We start from the raw sequence: 13,265 nt of genomic DNA on the forward strand, positions 1-13,265 counted from the left end.
CTGGTCCTATCAACCTATAAGGATCATGATGAACCTGCACATCCCTTCACACCTCTACAAATGGGGCAGGTTCTACCTACTCATGAGGACAGAACCACAGGGAAAAAGAGAAAGCAAGGGAATGTGTTTATAAAGACTAAGACATTCGAAAACATTCCCCACGCCATGTTTTCAGATTGGGCTGGCTAACGCAGTTCAGGTGCGTCTGCTCTGTATCAGCCTTTCCCTGATGGTCCTCAGCTACATCAAAAAGTCAAAACAGTCAAGCCCATTTCAATATCAAGTGTCCGGCAATTGTTTAAAGCAGTACACTTAAGTATGGAATACAATGCAGCCATTTAAAAATCATACAGGGAAGGATACCTCATGACATGTTAAAAACAGCACACTGTGTGATTCATTTTTGGGAGAACTGGCTAAAAAATAAATTTATGGTGATCTGCCCCATGAACATGAAGTGCTATCAGCAGTAATCTTGGAATTATAGAAAAACTATTGGTTTTTCTTTTCTTTTTTGGGGGGGAGGGGTGCCTCTTTTGCATTTCCCAAGTTTTAATAACCATGTATTAGTTTCCCAATCAGAGAAGTCATTATTTTACAAAGGTTCAAGTTTAAGGACGATGTAACATTATTTTAGACGTTGAGGTTTTGATGTACTTGGCCACCAAAGCACGTCTTATTTCAGGCTGCTGACAAGGATATGGTCCTAAACTTTTCCCTTGAGGTTACCAACCACTAAGGGATGCTAACCATTGGGGATCCTGAGAGTACCCCAGCCAGTTGGATTCTTCTCTCCCCTGGAAAGTTCAGGAATTCTGGAGAAGGCATTCGGCGGGGACGGCTGGTGACATCTATTGATTGGGTCAAATTCTGAGATCTGGTGGGTGCTGTTCTGATTTGAGTCTCTCCAACCAGGGGTTAGCAAACTTTTTTCAGGTAGTAAATAGTTTAGGCTTTATGGGCCATATGAGCTCTATTGCAAGTACACAACTCTGCTGTTGGAGCAGGAAAGCAGCCTTGATAATACCCAAATGAGTGTGACTGTGTTCCAGGAAAACTTGATTTACAAAAAAAGTAGTCTGCCGACCCCTGATAACCTCCAGGTTTCTTAACTTAGTTCAAGAAGATGAAGTGACCAGGTAAAAGCCACGTCAGTCCCTGCAAATATAGTAATATCCCCTTATCCGCATTTTGCTTTCCATGGATTCAGTTACGTGTGGTCAACCGTGGCCTGGAAGTAGATGAACCTCCTTCTGACCTGTCATCAAAGGGTCAGTAGCAGCCTAATGGTAGGACACTATGCCTACACCATTCACCACACTTCATCTCATCACGTAGGCATTTTATCATCTTACATCATCACAAGAAGGGTGACTAAAGTACAGTAAAATATTTTGAGAGAGAGAGATCCTATTCATACAATTTTTACTACAAAATATTGTTCTAATTGTTCTATTTGATCACTGTTGCTCTTAATCCCTTATTTGTGCCTAATTTATAAGTTAAACTTTATAATAGGTATGGATATATAAGAAGAAACAGGTGTATATGCGGTTTGGTATTATCTGTGGTTTCAGGCATCCAGTGGGGGTCTTGGAATGTGTCCCCGACACAGAAGGGGGGGACTACCGTGGAGAGGTCATGACTGAACGCCGCTTTTTAAGGTCTTTCCAACTCTGGGGGCTTAGCAGTGTCAACTCTGCGCTGAAGGGAGGGAAGCCCATTATCATGCTTATGTTTTTATTATGTTGGTTCTTCCTCCAGCTAAGCTATGAGTACCTGAAGTTTGAGAAATGAGTCTGCATTTTTCATACCTGCATGCAACTCATACATACTCATACTCAAAAGAGAAGGTGCTTGATATGCCCTTGCTGAATACTGCATGAAGGAATGAGTGTCCTCCCACACCAAGCTGCTGTGAAACAGAGCTCTTGAGTGATGCCCCTTGGGAACCACTCTAGCTCTGTCCAGGCAGACTCCACTTTGAAAAGGACAACCTGTGTTCGCCCACAAATATACCTGTAGCTTCCAGAAGAATCTGTTCCTGCCATAGGCAGGAACTTTCTTTCTTTCATCCTTTTTTTTTTTTTAAAGATTTTATTTATTTATTTATCAGAGAGAGAGCACAAGCAGGGGGTGTGGCAGGCAGAGTTGGAGAGCAAGGAGCCCGATGCGGGACTGGATCCCAGGACCCTGGGATCAAGACCTGACCCGAAGGGGTCACCTTGTCAGGAAACGCTCTTGACCATTTTGACACAATCTTAATATTCATCTTTCTCCACAAAAGCAAAACATGTAAATGAAGTAGAAATTAATAGGTGAAGCTCTGCAACTTCTAGATCCAGGCTCTTCCTTCAGTGGGTCCCAATGGAACCCAGAGCCCAATCTTAGGGTGAGGCTCTTGACAGGGCAAAAAATCCACTCCCAAAGTGAAAGGCAACTCAAAATGACCTGCCCCAACAGAAAGAGGCTGGGGGAAAAGCCAGGTCAGAAGATGGATTCTCAGCAATACTAATGAAGTATGGGGCTGATCTACAAAGACTCGGCTTGTCCCATAAGGTTAGTAATTTGCAGGAGGCGTACACTGATTTTAACATGGGATATATGTGTATAGTGTATATATGTGAACACAATCATAGTCCAGAAAATCTATACAGTATGCACACATATATATTTGGTAGTATTCATTTTTTTTTTTTTTTAAGATTTTATTTATTTGAGAGAGAAAGAGAGCACAGGGAGGGGGAGGGACAGAAGGAGAAGCAGACTCCCCACCGAGCAGGGAGCCCAACATGGAGCTCAATCCCAGGACCCTGGGATCACGACTTGAGCCAAACGCAGACGCTCAACCGATTGAGCCACCCAGGCATCCCTGTACTCATTTTTCTAAGTAAATGTTAATAGTCACTGAGAAGATGTACGCTCAATCCAGTGATCTGAAAGTAAATCCTGGAACTCAAGGTCCCCACCATCCCCCTCAAACGCCAACGACAATCATTCTAGGTCACCGAGATTTCTGCACAGAGGTCCATGGAAAGGACATAAAGATGGGAAGAAAGGCTAGACAAAGAAATTCCAGGGAGAAATCCCAGGGAAATGGTCCCAGAAAGCAAATGCTAGAGCTTCTCCAAGGTCCCAGGCACAGTCGTGACTCTCAGAGCCCAGGGGGTGAGGGCACAGTACGGAATGGGGGGCGGGGGGGGGGGCGCGCCCTACTCACGCGGTCGTTGCTTCCTTTGTTGTCCTCATACTTGGTTTCTATATGAATGGAGAATTTCGGCAGAAAGGAACACTATGGGAAAAAAGTAAAGTTTCATTAGCATACCATTTTTCCCCTCTTCACATTCGCCGTATAGCCTCTGGATGGTATATGTGACCATCATGCTGGGAGCACTCCTCCCGATACTAGGTCAATATCCAAATTCAGACAGAAAGCCACCTTTGGCAACGCGAACACACTCGCATCCAGAAGTCAGGCCAGAGTGAATGACCAAGCAATGGAAGGCATGTTGTCCATTTCTAAAAGGAGTATGTTCTGCGAGTCCTACGACAGGCTTTGGAAAAGCAAACCGTGAAACAGGCAGTTCCCGTTCTGGGGTGCTTACCTTTGCAGGAGAAACTGTCACTGCTGGATACCTGGGGACCCAGCCTTAACCCTGATATAAATATTCATAGAAAGCTAGGGAGGTGGTATACAGTAGGAGAATTTTAAGATGACAAATGATTGACGTCAGACACACCTGGGTTTTGGTTTTGAGTTTATCACTTGATGGTGTGACTTGGGTCAAGTCATTTAACTCTGCTGAACCCCGGCAGCATGACAGGGTGACGTTTTGAGGGTTAAATGAAATCATGTGTAAAACACGTAAGTGCTGGGCACAGGGGAAGCGTTGAACAAACGAGAGCAATCAGCATGAGGTTGCGGCTGAGCTCAATATGAAGGGCAGCCCCTCTTTTTGGCAGCATGGGGGAGAGAAACCCCAAAAGCACACTGCCCTACTGTCCCAGTCTCAGTGAGTCACAGTCTGTGTACTAAGTAGATTTCAAGGGTGAATGTAGCTTGAGAAGGATTTTGACGGATGTTGATGTCACCTCCCTCCTGCTGGCACTGAGCTGGGCATTAACCTTCCCGGCCACAAGAGATGGGACAGACGACTAATAGGTAAAATGACACAGGAACTCCACTGGGAGCTGCAGGTGTCATAGAAACTAGCTGATAAGCTCACAATCCTGAGTCTGGCTCCTTTATTTATTTATCCAACGCACATGGAGCACGTACTCTATATACCAAGCACTTGTCCAAGCGCGTTCAAGTTCTCATTCATTTATTCCTCGTAAACATACCACGAAGTAGGTACTATCGTTATCATCCCTGCTTTAAAGATGAGGAAACGGGAGATGCATCGAGGCGGCGTGTTCTCTCTGCCGTGAGCTTTCTCGCCAGCTGAATTCAACTGGGTGAACTAGGAGTGGCCGAGTCAGATCCACATCCACGTCCAAACAAAGAGAAGATGATCCAGCGTCTAACCAGCATGCGGGGGAGCAGCAACCCAGTGATGAGCAACCGAAACGAAAGGGGGCACCACGTTGAGAGTCAAGATATTCTACCTGATCAAGGGAAGGAATTTGAAGGAGGACCTGTGGCTCAAGGACGGGACCTGGAAGCTGATCTCCAGGAGCTGCCTCAGGCAAAGGCTGGAGGTGTAACTGAAGATGACCCTGATGTCAAGGGGCCAAGTCTACCCTTTTTAGAGCCCATTAAAATGCCAGAAGCAGGTGAAGGACTACTCCAGATTTAAACAAGGACAAGCTGAAACATGCAAACTACTCTTATGTGGGGTACTTCACTGTTGAAATTCTCTCAATAAAGTTTTACAGATGTTCCACAAAAGTAGATTTTATTTATTTTATAAATAAATAAAGATGAGGAAACGGAGACACAGAGAGGTTGAGTAAATGGCCCATGATCACACAGCTCGTAAACAGTAAGTGTCCGGATTACAAGGCCGGTGGCCTGGTCCCAGTGTCCACGCTCTTCATCACTATCCCACTGGTTCTCAAAGTGGGGTCTCCAAACCTGCAGCAGCAGTAGCATCCTAGAACAGGTTAGAAATGCAAATTCTTGGACCCAACCCTGTACGCACTGAATCAGAAGCTCTAGGGAAGGGGCTCAGGCATCTGTGTGTGTGTGTTTTAAAGATTTATTTATTTATTAGAGAGAGAGAGAGAGAACGAGGGAGGAGAGGCAGAGAGAGAGAATCCTCAAGCAGACTCTCTGCTGAGCACGGAGCCCAACGTGGGGCTCCATTCCAGGACCCTGAGATCATGACCTGAGCCGAAATCAAGAGTTGATGCTTAACTGACTGGGCCACCCAGGCGCCCTCCCAGGCATCTGTGTTTAACAAGCCTTCCAGGGGATGTAGATGCAGGCTTTCATTGGAAAACCACCTCACTATACCCCACACATGGGAAGAAAACAGGGTGCATTACCTAAAATTCAGGAGTCCACAATACCTCACCCCATATGCTTCATCCCTCCCATTCCAGGATCCCCTTTCAGCACAGCTGAGAACCCTAGCAGCATGTGTACAAGAAGGCAGGAGCCTTGGACGTGCCATTGATAATTCCAACATCACATGGCTGTGTGCATTCGGCATTCATCTGTCTTAATCCAAGTGAAACAAGCAAGCTGAACCGTGACTAAGGAAACACAGAAACAATCAATCCCAGTAATTGTCTTTACCGGAGAATGAAGCTCTGCGATTATTTATTAACACCTTCTTTGCTGTCTCCTCTCAAAACTCTCACTCCATAGCTGCTGCCCTCACGCACGCTGTCCCGGGGAGTTCCAAGGAGGGGCTGCTCATCACGAATCGAGACCCTGGAGAAATCGGAGCAGCTCAGAGCCCCACGGCGGAGCTCTTGACATGGGAACTTGGGGAGATGCACCTGCCGAGACCCTTTTAAAAATATCAAGCCTTCCGGCAAACTGATGGGTCCTTTTTAACCCATAATTCATAGGAGAATCAATGCAGTGCGTGCAGAGTGCCAGATGGCAGGAGAACAGAGTCGTCCTGGGTGGGGAGCTGGGTCTGGGTGTGTCAGAGTGGAACGTTCTGCGAGGAGTTTTTATCAGTTGAACCCCTAAACCACCTAACTAAGGTCAAATAAATGAATTTTAGCATTTGGGTATTAAGCCCAAATATGAAATGCAAAACTCTTATGCAAATTAGCAGATGCTGTTATTTTCTGAGTCAAGGACTTAGGTTATTTTCATATCAGAATGGTAACCCTGCCAGAGGCTGGGAGTGCACCTGGTTTGGCCAGGCAATGGGGGAGGGGGGGGAAACCCCTATGGGACAGGTCAACTCTAGGCTGGTCAGGGTCTTCTCCTATAGCAGGGGTTTGGGACTGATCATCACCTTGGGATATCCGATGGCTGGTTTTCGGAGCCCTGGAGGTGTGGTGTCTCAAGTTAAAATCAGGAGTACCTCTGGCCTGGAGCATTTTCAGAGCTGTCACTAAAATCTTTCTGGCTAGAAGTCCATCTTGAGATCAGGTTCTGCTCACCCCACACAGGTTAGCTGCCCTAAAAACCCAACCCACTAATCCTAGTAGAGCCTTAGCAGTTAAGCGAGGTTTTTCCTTCTTCCTGGCTGGCTTCTGAGGTTATCCTAAATCCCTTCCCTTCTCTAGACCCCCTGGGCTTCCCTCTTCCTCCCCTGCAGTGGATAATTTTGACTCATGGTTTAATAAGACCATGTGATAGAAACACCCAGAACGTCCCTCTCCTCCACTGCAGATCTGCTCATTCCTTTATGCTGCTTCTTATTCTTTGTGAATCAGAGAAAGACGCTGCTTTCTGCATTCCCGTGGAAAATAATGTAACAAGAACTGAGACACAGCGGGCAGCAGACCAGGGCTCAAATCTGAGAGGTATGGACTTGAGCAAATTATTTTGGCTTTCCCAGTCTCCGTTTCCCCACAACAGAATGGGGACCGCCCTTCTCTACTCTATAGGAGTGTTGAGAAGATCCATGAGATCATCCGGGTAAACCCTAGCACAGTGCCTGGCACGGAGCAGATGCACAACAAAAAATATTTGTAAGTCTCTTCTCTGGAAACTTGTTTCATTGATTATTTGCATCTTCTCCTGGCTTCCTTCCTGCAGCCTAAAAAAATATCATGAAAAGTGTCATATTCCTAAAAAACAAGTATCAAGTTCCCTCAGTGATGTTCTTTCCTTCATCTACAATCAATCCCATTTCTCCTTGTATCCACAGTGTAACCCAGTTGGCTCAGCGGGTTAAGCATCTGCCTTGGGCTCAGGTCATGATCCCGGGGTCCTGGGATCGAGCCCCACATCGGGCTCCTTGCTCAGCGGGGTGCCTGCTTCTCCCTCTCCCGCTCGCTCCCCCTGCTTGTGCTCTCTCTCTCGCTCTCTCTCTGTCAAATAAATAAATAAAATCTTAAAAAAAAAAAAAAAAAAGAGTAGCCCATCCTTGCTGTCTGCATTTTTCCACCTCTCGCTCTTCTCGACCAGAGCAATAGGGTATGAAAATGGCCGAGTGTCAGGGAATTTTCAAATCAGCATTGCTTCCCTGTGCACACCCTGACGAACTCTCTACACTGTTCAGTATGAGCCAAGAATTCTGCCTTCCTGAAAAGCAGTTCCTTCTCTGCCTTCCCTTCCTTCCTCCACACCTTCAATGGAGGGGTCGCCTGGGTTTTGCCTTCTGCCCTATTTTTTTGCTCTGAACCCTCTCCCCCTTGGTGATCTCAGCTGCCCCTCACTTTTCTGTGACCATGTTCAAGCTGACATCTCTAACCCCGCCTGCTCTTCTCACGTGTCCAGCTGCCCACCGGTCACCCCCAACAAGAGTCCTACAGGCATCCAAACCGAAAGGTCCATACTGAGTTCAAATGTTCTCCTGCCCCGTACGAGCGTCCGAGGGCTGCCGTAACAAATTGCTATGAGCGGTGCGGCTTAACACCCTCAGTTCTGGAGGCCAGAAGTCTAAAATCAAGGTGTTGACAATGTTGTGCTCCCTCTGAAGGCCCCAGGGAGAACCCTTCCCTGCCTCTGCCAGCTTCTGGTGGCCCCAGGTGTTCCTTGGTTTGTGGGTGCATCCCTCTAAGCTTTTCCTGTGTCTTCACATCACCTTCTTTTCCCTGGGTGTCCTCTTTTTCTAAGATACCAGTTACTGGATTTAGGCCCACCCTATACCTAGTGTGATTTCATCTCGCATCTCAAGGTCCGTAATTACTTATAGCTGCAAAGACCCTCTTTCCAAAAAGGTCACATTCCAAAGTTCCGGTGGACATGAATTTTGAGGGGACACTATTCAACCCACTACCCTCACCCATCACATCCAATGAATGCCCACATCCTGCTGGCTCAGCTTCCCTCCTTAAAGGTAAGACCTAGAGTCTTCCGTATCTGACCCTAACTTTCTTTATGGCTCTGCCCTATATTCCTCCCACAGTCAGTCCCAGAAGACCACTCGCCATTCCCTGGAACACATCTGGCTGCCATGTTTTTTTTTTTTCTGCCCACAGTTCTCTCAACCTGAAGTCTCCTTCCTAAATCTTACCCACAGACCATCTCAAATCCCATGTCAGAATGATGATCCCATGTGTATAGGAAGCATTCTGTTCGTACCATTGTCACACACTTATCTCCTTTTCTATCTCCACAATTAGCCGACTGTGTGTCTGGCTCACCAGCCAGAAGATAAGCTACAGCATTTCCTTCAGGAGGATTCCTCCCCACTCCCTGGCATCACTGCCACAGTCCCCCAGACATTCGGGCCTTAAAGCTTCTGTTTCAGGTCTGCTTTCTGTGACTAAGGGCTTTGATCCAGCTAGGAACATACCATCTCACCTGGTCACCCTCAACTATCTCAAAGGGAGCACCTCACCTTCCAACCCTGGACTTTCTCAAAACACGTGGCATCCCCTAAAGATGCTGACACATTTCTATCAATGAGGGGGATTCCAGATCACCGAAGGAAGTGTCAGGAGTGTGGGAGCAGAAAAAAGAATTGGGAACCTTGACACAACCAACTGGAATGTGTCTCTCCTGAAGGGAGACATCAGGAGTGTCACCCATTGGCTAAAACTGGGAGGTGTCAAGGGATTCAGAAGACTCCTATGCTCTCTAGGGCATGGTCACTTGGGAGCACTGAACGCTTGAAGTCCCATGTGGCCCATGAAGGAAAGACTAAAACACTCATGGCAGACATAATTCTCAGGTGGCCCCCCAAGACTCTCAGCCCTTGGGATACACACCTTGCCGGATCCCTCCCCTAAAGTGTGGGCAAGACCTGTGAGAATAATGGGATAGTAACCCCCCTGATTAGATTACCAAGGCGATCAGATGATGTTACATTTTATATAAGACTTCTTTTTTGAAGAAGCAGAGATTCTGGCCGCTTTGGAAGAAGTGAGCGGCCATGTGGTGAGATGGCCAAGTAGCTAGAGCCAGGGAAGCTTCCAGAAGCTGAGAAAGACCCCTGGAGACCAGCCAACGAGAAAACCAGACTTCTGTCCTACGACAGCAACGAGAAACCAGACTTCTGTCCTACAACACCCGCCAACCGAGGAGCCTGGAAGAGGACCCCGAGCCTCAGATGAGATTGGAGCCCAGCCTAATGAGACTCTGAGCCAGGACCTAGCTAACCTGGGCCCAGCAGACACTCTGAGATAATACATTTGTATTTGAAGTTGCTAAGTTTGTGGGAAATTTGTTATGCAGTGATAGAAAAACCAATAGTACCACCTAACCTCGAGAATCACCCGTTCGGCTTTCATCTGCATAAAAAAAATCACTCCCGTGGAAGTCTGAGTAGGTCTCAGGAAAACGGGGAATCTGTGCTCTCCTCACTTAGTAGTTCCAGCTGTGATGTCAACGGCTTTGTCCATGACCACTACCTACGGCCCAGGGTGACGTTTGCCAGTAACCGATGGCACTAAGGTTTGCCACGAGCGGGCATCCAGACGGAGCAGGACCCGCCTAGCCCACAGGAAGCAAGAATACAGGGCGCCTGGGTGGCTCAGTTGGTTAAGCGACTGCCTTCGGCTCAGGTCATGATCCTGGAGTCCCGGGATCGAGTCCCGCATCCCTCCCTCTCCCACTCCCCCCTCTTGTGCTCTCTCTCTCTCTCAAATAAATGGGTAGAATCTTTCTAAAAAAAAAGGAAGCAAGAATACAGTAGAAAGAATACAGGCTTTGGGGTAAAACAGATGTTGTTCAACCCCCAGCTGCTTTTCTCACAAACTGTGTGACTCCGAGGAAATTCCTCGATCCCTCTGAGCCTTAGTCTTCTCATCCATAAAACGGGCACGATACCAACCTCATCACTGTGGGGTGAAGACAAAATGACCTAGCATGGGGCGCCTGGGTGGCTCAGTCGTTAAGCGTCTGCCTTCAGCTCAGGTCATGATCCCAGGGTCCTGGGATCGAGCCCCACATCGGGCTCCCTGCTCCACCGGAAGCCTGCTTCTCCCTCTCCCACTCCCCCTGCTTGTGTTCCCTCTTTCGCTGTGTTTCTCTCTGTCAAATAAATAAAATCTTTAAAAAAAAAAAAAAAAAATGACCTAGCAAAGGGCCAGGCAGTGTCTGGCGGGACAGGAGCCCAGCCCACTGCACCCCTCCCCAAGGAACCCCACAGGCTCTGTGGGAAGGAAAAGGCTGGGGTGGGGAGATCCTCGCCTGCATACGTGCATGGACACACAGGGAGGCTGTGGACTTGCGGGGACACCTGACGGGGCCTTCCCAAGACGTGGGTGGTGGCCACGCCACAGAGCAGGTGTGCGCTCTCCCAGCCTCACTCTTCCGCCTGCCCCGCTGTGTAGTTGAGGACACATCGGATTGTCCAGCGACATCCTCCTTGTCCTCCTTCATCCTAAAGGCCTGGCACCCTGACCTCTTCTCTGCTTTCTTCGACCCCCTGCCAGCTTCAGGCAGGGAAACAAGAACACAACCAGGATCCCTGTGGACTCTCTGCTTTCCTAGATGTAAAAGGCTTTATGCCCGCTCGTTCACTCAGCCTTATCACAAAAACCAAGGCTCAGACAAGTTGAGAAACAGCATTAAAAAAACAGCATCTGGGAGCCCCTGAGATGACCCTGCTTACAGGGGGAAGATTGGGGCAGTGACTCTGAGCAGCAAGATGAGGCAGGGAGAGAGGCAATAAAGTGCCCTAATCCCCTGGAGCCTGGGGGACCTCATGAGTCACTTCAGCCCCTCCCTGCTCTCCTTCCTCCCCTGGGCCCATTAAAGATGCGGAATCTTCTTACTCATGAAAAATCTCCCCCCCCCCTCTCTCTTCTTGCCTAGAAAAGCAGTTTGGCCAGGAGAATCTAACAGATATTCACATTATTACACACAGGGTTTGTTTTGCCCCTAACCCCCTAAAAATAGTAGCAGTGTCATGGGGAAATGAGAGAAATGAGGCAAAGCTCTCCTGTCATCTCCTCTTTGATTTTCTAGCTTAGATCCTCCAGAGCCAGAAGAGTCTCACTAGGGCTGCTATCATGTGTCCCTGCTATAACCAGCTTCTTCTGTACCCAGTACCTTTAATCTGCCTTCCATCCGCAATGGCGGACACAGCGCTCATCAGGTTACCTGTGAAATCTCTAGTACCCAAAGCCAAATGTGCAGGAAAGCGAGGGTTCTTTGCAGAACACTGAAACGTGTGTGCTTGTATCTCTGGGAAGTGATGAGAGGATCTGCAGTCGGGAAGAAGAATGCCAGGAAAAACAAGTGAAGTACCTGGGCTTCTGCAAGAATAATTTCCAGACCAAGCACTCCCGGGTTCAGTGCCGGGAAAGGAGAGCAGCCTATGCAAAATGCATGGCAGGGCTGGATTTTCAATTCACTACAGAGATGCTTTGGAAAAATGAAAGAGCTATTTTTAGTCCAGTGATTGATTAGGGTTGCTATGGCAATAAGAAAACACTTACGAGAAGAAAACTAAATGTAAGCAACTCTTAAAGAGAAAGGGGCAAGCCCATGGGAATTTCATAGTTTCTGGGTGGTGCTGGAAGCCCTTTCTGCAGGCCCCGCGGGTGCACACGGAGAGCGGATGGTGGCTGTAGAGACCGGGTCTGGGCAGTGGAGTCTGAGGCTCTCTGGGGGGCTGCACCTCAGAGGCGTGCAGTGGCAAGACTTCTGGAAGAATGAGCACCATTCACGATGAGGATCACCATTATGGTCATGCCATCCTCCCTCAGCTCCCAGAGCATGATGAAAACCATGAGCTAAAAGCGTATTGATCCTGCCCTTCATCAGTTTACAAAGTAAAGTAAAAAATCACATTCTCTCTCACAGTAGATTTCTTAAACTTTCTTAATGATGCCTCATCTGGTGGGCTTGTTAAAAATGGACTCCAGGCCCCTGGACTGATGGATGACTTGCTCTCAGAAAGTCGGTGGAGCCCCCAGGGCCCATGCCTGAAGCCAGGACCTGATTGCTCTGTTCTTTTTTCTTTTCCTTTTTTTTTTAAGATTTTATTTATTTGAGAGAGAGTGCGAGAGCCCCTGTTCTTTTCTTTTTTAAATAGCTTTATTCACATCCCATATTATTTACCATTTCAAGTCTACAGGTCAGTGGTTCTTAGTATATTCAGAGCTGTGCAACCATTAACTCAATCTAATTTTAGAATATTTTCTTTAACCTAAGAAAATGCCCCATACCCATGAGCAGTCACTCCCCATTCCCACCTCCCCATTACGCACACCCTAAGCAACCACTAATCTAACTTTCTAACTCTCTGATTTGTCTCTTCTGGACATTTCATATAAATGAAATCATATCATATGTGGTATTTTGTGTCTGGATTCTCTGAATTAGCATCCTTTTTACGGCAGAGAAGTACTCCATTGTACGGATATATCATATTTACTTTATCCATTCATCAGCTGATGGACATTTGTTTCTACTGTTGGGCTATTATTAATAATGGTGCCATGGACATTCTTGCCAAGTTTTTGTGTAGACATACATTTTCATTTCTCTTGGGTATATCCCTGGAGTAAGACTGCTGGGTCATATGGTAACTTTATGTTTAACCTTTTGAGGAATAGCCAGGTGGTTTTCCTAAATGACGGCACCATTTTACATTCCCACCAGCAGGCTGTGAGGGTTCTAGGTTTTCCACATGCTTGCCAACATTTATTACTGTCCAGGTGTTTCTTTTTTTTTTTTTTTAAAGATTTTATTTATTTGACAGAGAGACACAGCAAGAGAGGGAACACAAGCA

At 47.2% G+C, this 13,265-nt stretch overlaps 1 protein-coding gene across 1 annotated transcript in view; it reads right to left on the minus strand.

The window, feature by feature from the left end:
• PITPNC1 (phosphatidylinositol transfer protein cytoplasmic 1) overlaps positions 1-13,265 on the minus strand; it is a 239,116-nt gene that overhangs the window by 78,105 nt on the left and 147,746 nt on the right. Inside the window, exon 5 of the mRNA XM_036116160.2 lies at positions 3,221-3,292. Coding sequence (XP_035972053.1) covers positions 3,221-3,292 — 72 coding nt within the window. The remainder of the gene's footprint in view (positions 1-3,220; positions 3,293-13,265) is intronic.

This window comes from Halichoerus grypus, chromosome 2 (genome assembly GCF_964656455.1).
Source record: "Halichoerus grypus chromosome 2, mHalGry1.hap1.1, whole genome shotgun sequence".
Taxonomy (NCBI): Eukaryota; Metazoa; Chordata; class Mammalia; order Carnivora; family Phocidae; genus Halichoerus; species Halichoerus grypus.